At 40.6% G+C, this 18,215-nt stretch overlaps 1 protein-coding gene across 5 annotated transcripts in view; it reads right to left on the minus strand.

Annotated features, from left to right (window-relative positions):
* LOC133558396 (calcium-activated potassium channel subunit alpha-1a-like) overlaps window positions 1-18,215 on the minus strand; it is a 236,139-nt gene that overhangs the window by 2,015 nt on the left and 215,909 nt on the right. For all 5 annotated transcript variants that reach the window (XM_061909755.1, XM_061909756.1, XM_061909759.1 and 2 more), the window contains 4 exons: window positions 14,998-15,128; window positions 10,555-10,749; window positions 6,166-6,284; window positions 4,401-4,622 (listed from right to left, as the gene is read on the minus strand). In XM_061909755.1, coding sequence (XP_061765739.1) covers window positions 4,401-4,622; window positions 6,166-6,284; window positions 10,555-10,749; window positions 14,998-15,128 — 667 coding nt within the window. The remainder of the gene's footprint in view (window positions 1-4,400; window positions 4,623-6,165; window positions 6,285-10,554; window positions 10,750-14,997; window positions 15,129-18,215) is intronic.

Here is an 18,215-nt window from a genome sequence, read left to right on the forward strand (position 1 = left end):
GACAAGAGGCAGACTTAAAGGGGAACTGTACGTCTCTTTTGGAATTTTGTCTTTCTTAGCAATCCTTATGAGAGACAAGAACGGTCCATAATACCATCAAAAGGTTCAGAGAATCTGGAGAAATCACTTATCACAAATAAGCGATGATATAACGGACTTTCATTCCCTCAGGCGGTACTGCATCAAAAAGTGACAGTGTGTAAAGGATATCACCACATGGGCTCAGGAACACTTCAGAAAACCACTGTCAGTAACTACAGTTTGTCGCTACATCTGTAAAAACATTTTGTTTTTAATTATTTAATTTGTAATAATCAGCATGTTTTAAGTGGCTAGCAATGCAACGAATGAGAACAAGTCATTGTGCCTCTAAATCACTTCAAAAATGCATTCAAAAATTGCTAACAATACTTAATTGATGTTCCGTAACCTGTATACTGTATGTTCCGCACTATAAGGCACACCTAAAAACCTAAAATGTTCTCAAAAGCTGACAGTGCGCCTTATAATCCGGGGCGCCTTATGTATGGACCAATATTGAGCTACAACAGGTCTCGCAACTACTGTAAGCAGCCACCAACTGAATTTTCCCCCGTAAGAGAAGTGCGAGGTGCATGCTGGGATATAAGACTGCGCCAGGCCGTGCAGTTTCATTTCCATTTCTGTGTTTAAATGTAAAGACCCCAAAATGGCTTCTATTGAGAGACATGATTTCAGGAAAGCAGGAATTGTCACTGAACTGCGAGACGACAGCAGCGACAGTAACTCCATTAACGACGTCTCGAAATAGTGCAAAGCAATAACTCAACATTACTCAAACAATAATGTCACACAACACAAAACAAACATGTAAAGCTCACTTTATTAAGTTATTCCTCATCCACAAATTCCTCAAATTCTTCTTCTTCAGTGTCCGAATTAAACATGCCATGAGGGGTCTCGCAACTACGGTAAGCAGCCGCCAACCTTATTTTCCCTCGTAGAAGAAGAAGCACGCGGTGCATGCTGGGATATATATGACTGTGGGAGGTGTGCGGAATTTAAACTCAAGGCGATCAGTCACACAGTAGAAGACGGGCATAGAGCAGCAGCGAAATAATCTAACATTAAGAGTACTGACTCCTTTAATGACGACTTTGACGAGACGGACCAGGACATTTTGGATGTCGTACTCGCCCAACTGTTTGAAGAATAAGAATTTGAGGGATTCGTGGATGAGGAATAACTTAATAAAGTGAGCTTTACATGTTTATTTTGTGTGTTGTGTGGCATTATTGTTTGAGCAACGTTGAGTTATTGATATATTATTGCTTTGCACTATTTAGAGTGTTACTATATTGTGATTGCACTAACGTTGGATTTACCGTAACAGTATCAGACAGTTTTTTTACGTGTTTATTGATTCGGGGAAAATAATAAAATAGCTGTTTATTCATCTTGGGAGTGAACGGAGTTGTCAGAACGCTGGTTTGTAATCTATTAATAAAGTTTGACTGACCTATCAGACTGTTTTGTTGACATTCCCTTTAACGCAACTCTATCTAATGGATGCAATAACATAACCCCAGCCTCTACTGTAGCATCTATTCTATGCGCCTTATAACGTAGTGTGCCTTATATATGAACAAAATATTAATATTGGCCATTTATTGAAGGTGCGCCTTATAAACCGGTGCACCTTATAGTGCGGAAAATACGGTAATAACCATGCTGTAGCAACATTGTTATAGTAAGAGTAACATTGCCTTGTGATGGCATGCTACGGCATTAGCCTCATGCTAACTTCTGCAGCTGAGTTTGTAATGCACAACACTGAAATAGGAGACCAGTCTGTTCTGACTAAAAAACATGAACACGCATTTTATTCTGTAAACTATTTGTTTTGTTTGTACACAGCTAGCTTGACGATGTATGTAGTTGTACTAACAATCATGACGCACTGCGTGTAGTAACATGATCAATATTATATTGACATAATCGATGGATAGTTGTCTGTTTGGTGCAGCTGAATTTAGTTTAGTTTATATTTCCACGTAGCTCCAACATTTCACCCTCTCTTTGTGCTCGTTTCTATAACCAGCAGTTCATTCTCCATATATTCAGCTTCAAAAAGATAAGGTTGTTAATCCTCACTTATACCAAAAAACAAAGTCATCTTCGTTGTCTGTTACCATGTCTGCCATGATTAGAAAACACTAGTTTTTTTCGAGAAGTTGGAACACTGTTTTGCCGGAAGTGTGCTGTTATTGGAACGGAAATAATTTTCCCCAATGAAATAAGTTCCGGTAGTGCATAAAATGACCAAAGTAGAGTAAACATTTTACATATTATGTACGTGTCTGTTTCTAAATTAAATATAGACTTGCAGTGTGTATACAAAACGTTGACGGAGGGTTTTGAAGTCGTTTTTTAATTCTTTAGAATCCTAATAAAAAGAAGACTTATGTTCTCATCTCTCATCAGTATTCTAAAAATTATTTTTAAAATGTAACTAATTGTAGTTACTCATTACTTTACCAAAAAAGCAACTGAATTCCTTTCAGAAATACTTTTTAATAAAGATAAATGGACTAGGAAAAGTGATTACTATGTTACTTAAGAAAAAAAATGTGTGTGTGTTTAAAAGGCTGAGCCTGTTGCCTAGTTACGGGTGACATCAAGGGGATCAACAGAGCTGTGTTTGTTAGCATTAGCACTTTGCAGCGGCAGTTTGTCGGTTCTGATGCCAGTGCTTTTGAATTTTTTCACCCGATTGTTACCCTTGGTGAAGAGATTGAATATGCTTTGATGGCTTGTCAAACTTTATATTGTTTGTTTAGCATGTTTGTCACTTCAATCATTGATTTGTTGTTCATTATTTCTATTGTGTGCATAAGTTGTGATTATGCCTCTTCTATTTTAGTGAGGTGCTGCTTGTTGCTCTCATGAGTAAAAAGGTACAGTGGGGCAAAAAAGTATTTAGTCAGCCACCGATTGTGCAAGTTCTCCCACTTAAAATGATGACAGAGGTCTGTAATTTTCATCATAGGTACACTTCATCAAAATGTGAAAAAAAAAATCCAGGAATTCACATTGTAGGAATTTTAAAGAATTTATTTGTAAATAATGGTGGAAAATAAGTATTTGGTCAACCATTCAAAGCTCTCATTGATGGAAAGAGGTTTTGATTCAAAATCTCACGATACATGGTCCCATTCATTCTTTCCTTAACACGGATCAATCGTCCTGTCCCCTTAGCAGAAAAACAGCCCCAAAGCATGATGTTTCCACCCCCATGCTTCACAGTAGCTATGGTGTTCTTCCTCCAAACACGAAGAGTTAAGTTTATACCAAAAAGTTCTATTTTGGTTTCATCTGACCACATGACATTCTCCCATGTGCTCTCTGGCAAACTTCAGACGGGCCTGGACATGCACTGGTTTAAGCAGGGGGACACGTCTAGCACTGCAAGATTTGATTCCCTGTCGACGTAGTGTGTTACTGATGGTAACCTTTGTTACTTTGGTCCTAGCTCTCTGCAGGTCATTCACCAGGACCCCCCGTGTGGTTTTGGAATTTTTGCTCACCATTCTCATGATCATTTTGACCCCACGGGACGAGATCTTGCGTGGAGCCCCAGATCGAGGGAGATTATCAGTGGTCTTGTATGTCTTCCATTTTCTGATAATTGCTCCCACAATTGATTTTTTCCACACCAAGCTGCTTGCCTATTGTAGATTCACTCTTCCCAGTCTGGTGCAGGTCTACAATTCTTTTCCTGGAGTCTTTCAACAGCTCTTTGGTCTCGGTCATTGTGGAGTTTGGAGTCTGAGTGTAATTAATACAGGTAACGAGTGGAGGACAGAAGAGCTTCTTAAAGAAGAAGTTACAGGTCTGTGAGAGCCAGAGATCTTCCTTGTTTGAAGTGACCAAATACTTATTCTCCACCATAATTTACAAATAAATTCCTACAATGTGAATTCCTGGATTTTTTTTTCTACATTCTGTCTCTCACAGTTGAAGTGTACCTATGATGAAAATGACAGACCTCTGTCATCATTTTAAGTGGGAGAACTTGCACAATCGGTGGCTGACTAAATACTTTTTTGCCCCACTGTATTTCCTGCATTGAACTTGCTGCACTTATGACACTGCCTTGACATAAAACCACATTAAAAGTAGCACACCACGTTACATCAGGGTATCGCTAACGGCGTTGTAACGGTCCTAAAAGTAGATAATTAAATTACGTGTTACTAGTAAAAAGCCGTTATTACGCACACTGCTCATAATGATTGTGAAGTATAAGTAAAATTAAATAAACGTGCAGTTCCCCTTTAAGAAGAGCTGCAAGTCTTTAATCTTAAAAAAAAAATCCTACAAGCTGATTGAGTAATGTACTTGGTTTGGTGCATACGTACTTTAGCTTGTCTCGGGGATCTCTGCTCTTGGTGCGGTTGTTGCGGTTGATGGCGGCAAGGGAGTGGACGGATGAGCTCTTTTTGCTGGAGGAATGCGACGAGTGAGACAAGTGTGAGAGGCTGGTCCGCGACTGGCCTGCATTGTGGTCAAACTGCATTAGGCAGAAGATGAGGTCGGAGGGCACCAGCTCAAAGGCGTACGGTGGGTTGGTGATGACGTATCTGGAGAAAAAAAACAAACACATTCACGCTTATGTACTGTGGATATACAAACCCCGTTTCCATATGAGTTGGGAAATTGTGTTAGATGTAAATATAAACGGAATACAATGATTAGCAAATCCTTTTCAACCCATATTCAGTTGAATATTCAACAACAACATATTTGATGTTCAAACTGATACACATTTTTTTTTTTTTGCAAATCATTAACTTTAGAATTTGACGCCAGCAACACGTGACGAAGAAGTTTGGAAAAGTTGGCAATAAATACTGATACATTTGGAACATCCCACAGGTGTGCAGGCTAATTGGGAACAGGTGGTTGCCAAGATTGGGTATAAAAGCGGCTTCCGTGAAATGCTCAGTCATTCACAAACAAGGACGGGGCGAAGGTTACCACTTTGTGAACAAATACGTGCGCAAATAGTCAAACAGTTTAAGAACAACATTTCTCAACAGTCTATTGCAAGGAAGTTAGGAATTTCACCATTTACGGTCCATAATACCATCAAAAGGTTCAGAGAATCTGGAGAAATCACTTATCACAAATAAGCGATGATATAACGGACTTTCATTCCCTCAGGCGGTACTGCATCAAAAAGTGACAGTGTGTAAAGGATATCACCACATGGGCTCAGGAACACTTCAGAAAACCACTGTCAGTAACTACAGTTTGTCGCTACATCTGTAAATGCAAGTTAAAAACTCTACTATGCAAAGCCAAAGCCATTTATCAACGACACCCTCTAACGCCGCCGGCTTCGGTAGGCCCAAGCTCATCTAAGATGGAGAATTGCAAAGTGGAAAAGTGTTCTGTGGTCTGACGAGTCCACATTTCAAATTTTTTTGGGGACACGATGAATGTCATGTCCTTCGGACCAAAGAGGAAAATAACCACCAGGATTGTTCTAGGCGCAAAGTTCAAAAGCCAGCATCTGTGATGGCATGGGGGTGTATTAGTGCCCAAGGCATGGGTAACTTACACATCTGTGAAGGCACCATTGATGCTGAAAGGTACATACAGGTTTTGGAGCAACATATATTCCCATCCAAGCAACGTTATCATGGGCGCCCCTGCTTATTTCAGCAAGACAATACCAAGTCACTTGTTACAACAGCGTGGCTTCATAATAAGAGTCCTGGTTCTAGACTGGCCTGCCTGTAGTCCAGACCTGTCTCTCATCGAAAATATGTGGCGCATTATGAAGCCTAAAATACCACAACAAAGACCTCGGACTGTTGAACAACTTAAGCTGTCCATAAAACAAGAAAGGGAAATAATTCCACCTGAAAAGCTTAACAAATGTGTCTCCTCAGTTCCCAAATGTTTATTGAGTGTTGTTAAAAGAAAAGGTGATGTAACACAGTGGTGAACATGCCCTTTCCCAACTACTTTGCACGTGTTGTAGCATATTCAACTGAATATGGGTTGAAAATGATTTGCAAATCATTGCATTCCGTTTATATTTACATCTAACACAATTTCACAACTCATATGGAAACAGGGTTTGTACGTTTGTTAGCATAAAGAAGGGAAACTCACCGTTTGGTGCATTGACTTTGGGAGTTTAGATGTGCGTCACGTAGGCGGTAGATGCCGAAGCAGAGCATGTTGTAGGTTTTCAGGGCTTTGCAAAAGAGGTCACCGTAGCAACCACCGTCCTACAAAAACATAATCAGTGCCATTTTTTTTTTACTATCCAAATCCCTAATAATAACATAGTTATTGTCACTCATGCAGGTTATTGTATTTTCACAACATTTAGTCGATCGCAACTGGACTGCTGAATTTGTCTCTGCCCTCTTACATCTGTACATTGATTACACAGACAAGTACACACTCTTATGCACTGAGATCTAAAGATCAGCTGTCCCTTTCCTCCACCGAGCTGGGGGAGAAAGCTTTTGTCTATGCAGCTCCTTGTGTTTGGAAAATGCTCCCAAGCGACCAGAAGCTGAGTTTTTATCCTTAAATGCTTTTAAAGTACCAGTAGAGCGGAAAAACAAGTTATACTGAAGCCATTATCATATATATCTGATTTATGGCACCAAAAACTAGAATAGATAGATATGTTAAAAACAGTATCAATCTCACGGTAATTCCTGTGCCATTTTAACAGTTAAAATGCGAGGTGCGAGTCACGTGATCGTGTGATGTCGTGCTAGGAACCACAGATCCCTTCCTCATCAACAATGATGCTGATCAAGAAGATTTTGTGAGGGCCGACAATGATTACTTTGAGAAAAATTATGAACCAGGACCTTATATTTTTGAGGCCGAACACAAAGAGGATGAACAATAAGTTTTGGAAGTAGAGTACTAAACGGATGTAGCTTTATTGTAACACTATAGCATTAGCAGCATTGCAATGTGCTAAACCAGGGGTGCCCATTACGTCGATCGCGAGCTACCAGTCGACCGCGGGGGGTGTGTCAGTCGATCTCGAGCCAGGCTTTTAAAAAAAAAATAGACCTAAAAATGAGTGATCATCAATCTTCACCAAGACGTCACTTAAATGACATTCACGGTACCGGAGGGTCTTGTGAGATGACGCTGGCTGCTGCAAGATCATTATTATGAAAATATGACCGAGAGGAAGGCGAGAAACACTTTTTATTTCAACAGACTCTCGCGCCGTACCTTCCGTCAAAACTCTTAAGGCCGACTGCACATTTCCTATCTTCACAATAAAAGCCCTGCTTCATGCTGCCTGCGCTAACTAAATACAGAGTCTCGGAAAACTGGCGTGCACAAGCGATCCCTCAGAAAGCTGCCGTGCACATCACTTGTGCACGCCAGCTTTCCGAGACTCTTATTTTGTTAGCGCAGGCAGCATGAAGCAGGGCTTTTATTGTGAAGATAGGAAATGTGCAGTCGGCCTTTAGAGTTTTGACGGAAGGGACGGCGCGAAAGTCTGTTGAAATAAAAAGTGTTTCTCGCCTTCCTCTCTGTCATTTTTTCATAATAATGAACTGGCAGCAGCCAGCGTCATCTCACAAGACCCTCGGGTGCCGTGAATGTCAATCAAGCAAGCTACGGAATTTGCCGCCAATGTTTTTCTTGTAAAGTGTATGGAAGCTGGATGAATTAGATGCCAAAAACCAACCACTTTCATGTGGTATTGTACAGAAAGGACAACTTTTTTTCTCCTCCATTTGAAAATGTGGGCGTTATCATCATTACTGTCTGATTCCAATCAATGCAAGTCATCAGAATCAGGTAATACACCAACTTATATTCTTGTCTTCGTGAAAGAAAGACATCTATATGTGTTACACATGCTTGTATTATCATTAAACACATTTAACTTGTTTACAAAAATGTCTCTTTCATAAATAAATAAATATAAATGATATATATAAATGAGGTAGATCCCCTCGAGTTGGTCAATTGAAAAGTAGCTCGCCTGCAGAAAAAGTGTGGGCACCCCTGCGCTACACATACAAACTAACCATAATTTACAAAAAACACTTACTGTAATATTGCCACTCTCACTGGGATGCTGACCGACGGGAAGCTCACATAATCACTTTTAGATGAAGAATCAGTCACAATCCTCACGAAGAGTTAAAAGAATTGTTAGCTATTTAATCACGGTTTTGAATGTTATAAGAACGCCAATCATATGTGTTCTTTCTTTACATAAGGTTTGTGAATAATAAACACCACATCTATTTCTAATTTGAGGTCATTTCCAGTATGATGGATCAGATAACATGGTCGGAGTGCAGAAAGGTTTCTCATTGTAACGCCAATCTACAGGAATTTCCGAACGTATTTGGAGCTGAATATTCAAACTGGCTGACTGAATTTGTGGCATTCAGTGATGTTTCGACAGTATTTTCACATACTTTGCAGAAAGTAAATACAATTGGATATGGTTTAATGTAGGGGTTCCCATTACATTGATCGTGAGCATGCGATCGGCGTAATGCGGACTCCTGCTCTAGAACGACAACTGGCTAGAAACTAACAGTGTTTGGATTGTAACCATCGAAATATGATGAGTAGCAAACGCTGTGGCTCAAAAAGAGCAAACGCGGGCAACAACTAGCAAGTTACAGTAGCTGGATGGTTATCTAACAAGCAAGCTTATTTTGGTGATCATCTACCCGTCCTGCAACTCAGTGCGATATTCAGGCAAGGGGAACAGCGATTTTCTTTAAACGTAATTTTATTAATGTATATATAAAGCGGGGGGTCAGCAACCCGCGGCGCTTTAGTACCACCCGAATGGCTCCCTGTAACTTTTCCAAAAATGGAAAGAGATGGCGTGAACTATTTGTTGCTTTAATACTGTTTCTGTTGAGGACAAACATAACACACACCTTCCTAATTGTTAGAAAGCCCACTGTTTAATATGTTTGTGTTTATGCTTTACTGATGACAGTATTTGGCCAGCGGCGTTTTGTCCTCCTAATTTTGGCAGTTCTTGAACTCACCGTAGTTGGTTCACATGTGCAACTCTCTGCGACGCTCCCACAAAAAGACGTGTTTTAAGCCACTCCTTCTTTATATTAATAATAATAATAATGGATTAGATTTGTATTGCGCTTTTCTATTGTTAGATACTCGAAGTGGGAACCCATCTTTGTCTCATTTTGTCCACCAAACGTTTCATGCTGTGCGAGAATGCATGTAGGTGAGCTTTGTTGATGTTATTGACTTTCGAGGAGTACTAATAATCCATGCTAACATGCTATTTAGGCTATCTGCGTGTACATATTGGATATTTTGCCTCGTTTGTAATTATATTTTATTATTATTCAATTTATAGATAATGTATATCAGCATGTCTCATGACACATTGTCTGTATGAATTATTGGCTGCAATTCTGATTGTGTGCCATGTTGTTCCATTGATTGATTGATTGATACTTTTATTAGTAGATTGCACAGTACAGTACATATTCCGTACAATTGACCACCAAATGGTAACACCCGAATAAGTTTTTCAACTTGTTTAAGTCGGGGTCCACGTTAATCAATTCACGGTACAAATATATACTATCAACATAATACAGTCATCACACAAGTTAATCATCATAGTATGTACATTGAATTATTTACATTACTTACAATCAAGACCCCAGCAAATGTTACCATGTTGTTCCAGAACACAGAAAACGTTACCTAGCTTGTAAAGATTGTAATAAATCCATTAGAAGAAGACAGCCTGTCCTTTCCTTTTACTTGGGCACATACATCTATACCTTTGGCAGTTTTAAGCCAGTCATCTCACACTCTTGAGACACTTACTTATTAATGTGGTGCCTTCATTATAACACTTAGATAAGGCTTTTAACTTTTTGCAGCTTTTTTTGTATTTTTGGTCCAATATGGCTCTTTCAACATGTTGGGTTGCCGACCCCTGATATAAAGTGATATTTTGACACAAAAATTAATGTTTAAATTATTATTTATATGGGGACGGCGTGGCGCAGTGGGAGAGTGGCCGTGCGCAACCCGAGGGTCCCTGGTTCAAATCCCACCTAGTACCAACCTCGTCACGTCCGTTGTGTCCTGAGCAAGACACTTCACCCTTGCTCCTGATGGGTGCTGGTTGGCGCCTTCCATGGCAGCTCCCTCCGTCAGTGTGTGAATGGGTAAATGTGGAAGTAATGTCAAAGCGCTTTGAGTACCTTGAAGGTAGAAAAGCGCTATACAAGTACAACCCATTTATCATTTATTTTAAAAACATGGATATGTGTTTTCGCCAAAATTTCACATGCCTGAATCATTTCATTAACTGTAGCCCACAACCCCAACATAAGCTGTACACTCTGTGGTCCTACAAAAAAAACGGATATTTCTCTACAAAAGCCCTAACAAAGTTATTCCTAGCCCTACTATTCCTGACGCTATCTGTGCAAGCATCGTCCGTACACATTTCACCGACCAAAACAAGCTCAGTTCGACAAGAAGTCTTACCCCGAGGTCTGCAAAGGGCCCGTCGTACAAGGCCAGCTGCGCCACGCGACACCTGTCCCTGTTGGCTAGCGTCTGCGGCGTGCTGTAGCCGCCCTGCAGGGCGTTCTCCTCTGCCAGGAGCCCCTCCAGCTCGGGCGTCGCGCCGCCCGTCACCAGCGTGCGGATCAAGGTGAGGATGTTGTCGTTGAAGTACGTCTGCGGGGATTGAAGGAAGAAGCGTAAAGTAACAAATGTTTGCCCTTTTCCTTGCCTTGCCCACCTCTGTCCCCGCCCATACGCGCTTTAACAGCAGCGTGACATCTCCCTCAGCCGCCGACTGCAGCACTGACTAGGATGATGGATGAGGCCTGTCCATTAGGCAGCATTACCTCTGACTGCACTTGAAGGCAGCTTTGTTCTAACTTCACTCAAAGTGAAAGGCAGACAAATGAAGCCTTCAGTTTTTCTACCAGCTTCCCGTCGAGTATCAGAACATTTTTGGGAAAAGTTCTGTTACTCTACTAAATGATTGTAGTACTAAGACCTCCGCCAAGGCCAAACTCCAAGGTAAAAAAAGGATTGGAGGCCTAGGTTCTGGTTCAGTGACTTGTGTTTTGTTAGGAATAGACCGGTGGTGTCCAAAATGCAGCCGGGGGCCATTTGGAGCTTTTGTTGGCCCGCAACATGTTGGGGGGGAAAGTCAACATGTAAGAAAAAGGAGCAAAAAGACAATGTTGTGAGAAAAAAAAGCTGAAAATACATTTGAAAAGCCTGAGTATGTGGAGGGCTTCACGGTGGCAGAGGGGTTAGTGCGTCTGCCTCACAATACGAAGTTCCTGCAGTCCTGGGTTCAAATCCAGGCTCGGGATCTTTCTGTGTGGAGTTTGCATGTTCTCCCCGTGAATGCGTGGGTTCCCTCCGGGTACTCCGGCTTCCTCCCACTTCCAAAGACATGCACCTGGGGATAGGTTGATTGGCAACACTAAATTGTCCCTAGTGTGTGAATGTGAGTCTGAATGTTGTCTGTCTATCTGTGTTGGCCCTGCGATGAGGTGGCGACTTGTCCAGGGTCTACCCTGCCTTCCGCCCGATTGTAGCTGAGATAGGCGCCAGGGGCCCCCCGAGATCCCAAAAGGGAATAAGCGGTAGAAAATGGATGGTTGGATGGAGTATGCGGAGGATATTTTAAAATTACAAAAATCTCAGGGTTTCCCACAGCGCTTTGTTGTTAACAACAAAGGGCTACCGCAGAAAACTAAAAAGTCTTAACAAAAAAAATTAAAATAAAGCTGCTCTGCTTAGTTCTGCGTCTGCCTCTGTCAGTATGTCTCTCCAGCACTGTCCCACCCACACAACCATCTGATTGGTTACATACAGAGCGGTAACAGCCAATCAGCAGTGCTTATTCAGAGCACATGTGACTTGGAGCAAATATATGTGTCGTCTTGTCTAATCATAAAAGATGCAGACGAGGCGTTTTGGCTGACTTCTTAAAGTTTACTCCACACCGTGAGTTACCATGAATTGATTAACGTGGACCCTGACTTAGACAAGTTGAAAAACTTATTGGGGTGTTACCATTTAGTGGTCAATTGTACGGAATATGTACTGTACTGTGCAATCTACTAATAAAAGTTTCAATCGATCAATCTAACCAGCATGTCTACATTAAACAACCTAAACACAGCTACTGCACATGCTCTGCACTACTGTGGCATGCTGGGTAATGGAGTTCTTATGTTACCTGGCTCATACATCACAATATATATCTGCCTTAGGCCATCTAGGAGGCCTTACAGACAACGCGTGATCTGATTGGCTATTGCAACTGTCAATCACTGTATGTCCCCGATGGTACAGCATGGCAACATAAGCTAGCTAAATTATGATTGGATAATAGTCTAAACTAAAAAAAACAGCGCTGGAAGGAGCATAATATGACAAGAAGAGAATATGGATACTTTTTGATATTTTACTTTTATCTTTAATTATGATCATGATTTCTGGTTGTGTTAGGCCAGCAGAGAAGGTCTTGCTGGCCCTGACGGCACACCACTGGTTATAAATGACCAATTGTATATGCACCTGGGGATAGGTTGATTGGCCCTAATGTGTGAATGTGAGTGTGAATGTTGTCTGTCTATCTGTGTTGGCCCTGCGATGAGGGGGCGACTTGTCCAGGGTGTACCCCGCCTTCCGCCCGATTGTAGCTGAGATAGGCGCCAGCGCCCCCCGCGACCCCGAAAGGGAATAAGCGGTAGAAAATGGATGGATGGATAATTGTATTGTTGTATCTTTTTTTTTACATTTTTACTGTTGTTTTTTTCCAGCAATATGTTGCAGGCCAACTAAACTTTCACTGCTGTCCACACTTTGTCACCTATACAACAAAGCTGACACAAAATGTTTGTCTTTAAAAATATGTCTGTTTTCAGCATATTTAAATAAAATAAAAAAATGATCAAAATGGCACCTGCATACTTTGACGTTTTGTTATGCGAAAAAGTTTGGACACTCCTGCAATATCCAATAAGCCAGGGTTTCTTAACCATAGGGCCGCCAAAGATAAATTTTCGACAGTTGTAGTCCGGATGGCCCGCAGCGGTACTTGGTTGTGATACACCTTTTCACCACTAGTGGCAGTAATAACAATCTCCAGGCTAAAGTCATAAAGAAGTTTCTAGAGCGCAAAGATTATGACTTAAGTGGTGGAGCTGTATTTTCATTTTCACGTTGATTTTATTGACAGTTTATGTAAGAAATATAATATTGTTCTTATAATTGATAAATCATTTTGTTAAAATTTATTTAGTTTAGCACTGTGTAAATTGTATGCAATTTTTTTCATCACTACGTTCTTTTGCAGTATATTTGATTAATATTTATTTTTCGAATCAGCTTCACCAAGCCTTAAAAATAGTAATAATAATAATCTTTGTGATTAACAAAGGTGTTCTTATCCTTTGACAAGGTTGTAAACTGTAATTAGGTGAGATACAATTATCCATCCATCCATCCATTTACTACCGCTTATTCCCTTTTGGGGTCGCGGGGGGCGCTGGCGCCTATCTCAGCTACAATCGGGCGGAAGGCGGGGTACACCCTGGACAAGTCGCCACCTCATCGCAGGGCCAACACAGATAGACAGACAACATTCACAATTTAGTGTTGCCAATCAACCTATCCCCAGGTGCATGTCTTTGGAAGTGGGAGGAAGCCGGAGTACCCGGAGGGAACCCACGCATTCACGGGGAGAACATGCAAACTCCACACAGAAAGATCCCGAGCCTGGATTTGAACCCAGGACTGCAGGACCTTCGTATTGTGAGGCGGACGCACTAACCCCTCTGCCACCGTGAAGCCCTCTGCCATTGTTATCATATTGAATATGATAACAATCAAGAGTAAGATTAGTATCCACCCACCCATCCATCCATCTTCTTCCGCCTATCCGAGGTCGGGTCGTGGGGGCAGCAGCCTAAGCAGGGAAGCCCAGACTTCCCTCTCTCCATCCACTTCGTCTAGCTCTTCCCGGGGATCCCGAGGCGTTCCCAGGCCAGCCGGGAGACATAGTCTTCCCAACGTGTCCTGTGTCTTCCCCGTGGCCTCCTACCGGTTGGACGTGCCCTAAACACCTCCCTTGGGAGGCGTTCGGGTGGCATCCTGACCAGATGCCCGAACCACCTCATCTGGCTCCTCTCGATGTGAAGGAGCAGCGGCTTTACTTTGAGTTCCTCCCGGATGGCAGAGCTTCTCACCCTATCTCTAAGGGAGGAAACTCATTTCGGCCGCTTGTACCCGTGATTTTATACTTTCAGTCATGAACCAAAGCTCCTGACCATAGGTGAGGATGGGAACGTAGATCGACCGGTAAATTGAGAGCTTTGCCTTCCGGCTCAGCTCCTTCTTCACCACAACGGATCGGTACAACGTCCGCATTACTGAAGACGCCGCACCGATCCGCCTGTCGATCTCACGATCCACTCTTCCCTCACTCGTGAACAAGACTCCTTAGGTTCTTAAACTCCTCCACTTGGGGCAGGGTCTCCTCCCCAACCTGGAGATGACACTCCAGATTAGTAAGATTAGTTGGCTCCGGGACCCTTTGTAGTGGAAAAGTTGGACCCAGAAGTCAAAAAGCTTAAGAACCCCTGTACTAAGCCAACCACAGCATAGGCAAATGTCTGTTTTTTGGAATGTAAGGTTGGAGCTAAAACAAAGTATGCAGAAATCATTTTTGTCAATTATTGCTAACACAAACGTGGAAACTAAGGATGTGCACAATAAACTATTCATCAATCATCGACTGTCGATTAACTTACGTCTGCTGATGTTCCAATCCTTACTATTTTGCCAGATAAGGAAGACAGCATGACGTTAAGCTACAGTCAACTCTTCAGGGCAGCATTATTCTGCACAATACAACACTGACATGAAATGAAACAAAAATATTCCGTTACTTACGGCGCTCATTAAAGAATCCAGCACGCTGACGGCAAAAGCGGTCCCACAGGCAAAAGGCTGAGTCAGGTACAGCTCTGTGTCCGGGTCGTCGTCATCGTCTTGGTCCAGGAACTGAACGTTGGAGTCGTTAACTACAAGCAAAAAAAACACATATGTTTTAATGTGCAAAATCAGACAAACTTTGACTTTCATGACACTTTTGTCAAAGTTGGTGTTTAACCCAAACCCTCAACCCTTAGGTAACCTCAAACCTTATTCCCACCCTAACTAATCCATCCCAAATAAAACCCCTTACACAAACCCCGTGCTCAAGTATTAAAATGGTCATGCACACTCCATGCTCCTATCTTCACTCCAAAAGTCCTCCTTCAGCAAAAAACACAACATGCTATTAAGTTGTCTTGTAAAACTGAAACCAAACTTCCAATTGCACGTGCAAGCATCTTGGAGGAAAGTCACCGAGGAGAATGTGATGCTGGCAAAACCGCCGACTTCTGAATTGCACAATTGCAAACAAACAAAGTTTTTGGGGAAAAATGGTTACTTATCTGCTTAAAATATTGCTTAAAATGTCACGAAAGACGTCATCCTACCTCATTGGATCTCAGTGAATAATAAAACATATTGACCTTCTGGGCTATTATATTAGCAAAGAAGTACTAGTCAGAAAAAGATGCCTTCATAACCAGCGTATTGTTAAAGTGATGTAATTGTTTACTTTTAAACGTGTTAACCTCTTTATGCACGTGAGACTATTAAAAATTCAAAATATACCATGTGGAAACCTTGCATTATGTCCTTTGTTATTAAAATGTTTACATTCTACTACAGTGGTCACCAACCTTTTCGATATTTCAATATTTTGTGTTTTTTTTTTAATCGCTGTGCTTCTTGTAGTTTTCCCAATTTTTGCTGGTGTTTGTTTTGGGCACCACAGCTGTAGACAATGTTTCTGGCCACTTTAGTCTTATTATTGTAGTATATTTGTTCATCCTATGGTCACATTTGGGACAGGAGTCAGCTTCATCATCACAATATCTGTTTTTAGCTTCTTTTTTTTAATTTTTTTTAAATGAAATAACATAATTTTGGCCCTCGCATACCGCATTTTTCGGAGAATAAGTCGCTCCGGAGTATAAGTCGCATCTGCCAAAAATGCATAATAAAAAGGGAAAAAAACATATATAAGTCGCACTGGAGTATAAGTCGCATTTTTGGGGGAAATGTATTTGATAAAACCAAACACCAAGAATAGACATTTGAAAGGCAATTTAAAATAAATAAAGAATAGTGAACAACAGGCTGAATAAGTGTACGTTATATGACGCATAAATAACCAACTGAGAAGGTGCCTGCTATGTTAACCTAACATATTATGGTAAGAGTCATTCAAATAACTATAACATATAGAACATGCTATACGTTTAGCAAAAAATCTGTCACTCCTAATCCATAAATCCGATTAAATCTTATACGTCTAGTCTCTTACGTGAATGAGCTAAATAATATTATTTGATATTTTATGGTAATGTGTTAATAATTTCACACATAAGTCGCTCCTGAGTATAAGTCGCACCCCCGGCCAAACTATGAAAAAAACTGCGACTTATAGTCCGAAAAATACGGTATATTAGCAAAGAAGTACTAGTCAGAAGAAGATGCCTTCATAACCAGCGTATTGTTAAAGTGATCTAATTGTTTACTTTTAAACGTGTTAACCTCTTTATGCACGTGAGACTATTAAAAATTCAAAATATACCATGTGGAAACCTTGCATTATGTCCTTTGTTATTAAAATGTTTACATTCTACAGCAGTGGTCACCAACCTTTTCGATATTTGGATATTTTGTGTGTTTTTTTTTTAAATCGCTGTGCTTCTTGTAGTTTTCCCAATTTTTGCTGGTGTTTGTTTTGGGCACCACAGCTGTAGACACTGTTTCTGGCCACTTTAGTCTTATTATTGTAGTATATTTGTTCATCCTATGGTCACATTTGGGACGGGAGTCAGCTTCATCATCACAATATCTGTTTTTAGCTTCTTTTTTTTTCTTTTTTTTAAATGAAATAACATAATTTTGGCCCTCGCATACCGCATTTTTCGGAGAATAAGTCGCTCCGGAGTATAAGTCGCATCTGCCGAAAATGCATAATAAAGAGGGAAAAAAACATATATAAGTCGCACTGGAGTATAAATCGCATTTTTGGGGGAAATGTATTTGACAAAACCCAACACCAAGAATAGACATTTGAAAGGCAATTTAAAATAAATAAAGAATAGTGAACAACAGGCTGAATAAGTGTACGTTATATGACGCATAAATAACCAACTGAGAAGGTGCCTGCTATGTTAACGTAACATATTATGGTAAGAGTCATTCAAATAACTATAACATACAGAACATGCTATATGTTTACCAAACAATCTGTCACTCCTAATCCATAAATCCGATTAAATCTTATACGTCTAGTCTCTTACGTGAATGAGCTAAATAATATTATTTGATATTTTATGGTAATGTGTTAATAATTTCACACATAAGTCGTTCCTGAGTATAAGTCGCACCCCCGGCCAAACCATGAAAAAAACTGCGACTTATAGTCCGAAAAATACGGTATATTGGCAAAGAAGTACGGGTCAGAAGAAGATGCCTTCATAACCAGCGTATTGTTAAAGTGATCTAATTGTTTACTTTTAAACGTGTTAACCTCTTTATGCACGTGAGACTATTAAAAATTCAAAATATACCATGTGGAAACCTTGCATTATGTCCTTTGTTATTAAAATGTTTACATTCTACAACAGTGGTCACCAACCTTTTCGATATTTCAATATTTTGTGTTTTTTTTTTAATCGCTGTGCTTCTTGTAGTTTTCCCAATTTTTGCTGGTGTTTGTTTTGGGCACCACAGCTGTAGACACTGTTTCTGGCCACTTTAGTCTTATTATTGTAGTATATTTGTTCATCCTATGGTCACATTTGGGACGGGAGTCAGCTTCATCATCACAATATCTGTTTTTAGCTTCTTTTTTTTAATTTTTTTTTAAATGAAATAACATAATTTTGGCCCTCGCATACCGCATTTTTCGGAGAATAAGTCGCTCCGGAGAATAAGTCGCATCTGCCGAAAATGCATAATAAAGAGGGAAAAAAACATATATAAGTCGCACTGGAGTATAAGTCGCATTTTTGGGGGAAATGTATTTGACAAAGTCCAAC

This window comes from Nerophis ophidion, linkage group LG08 (assembly GCF_033978795.1).
Source record: "Nerophis ophidion isolate RoL-2023_Sa linkage group LG08, RoL_Noph_v1.0, whole genome shotgun sequence".
Classification (NCBI taxonomy): domain Eukaryota; kingdom Metazoa; phylum Chordata; class Actinopteri; order Syngnathiformes; family Syngnathidae; genus Nerophis; species Nerophis ophidion.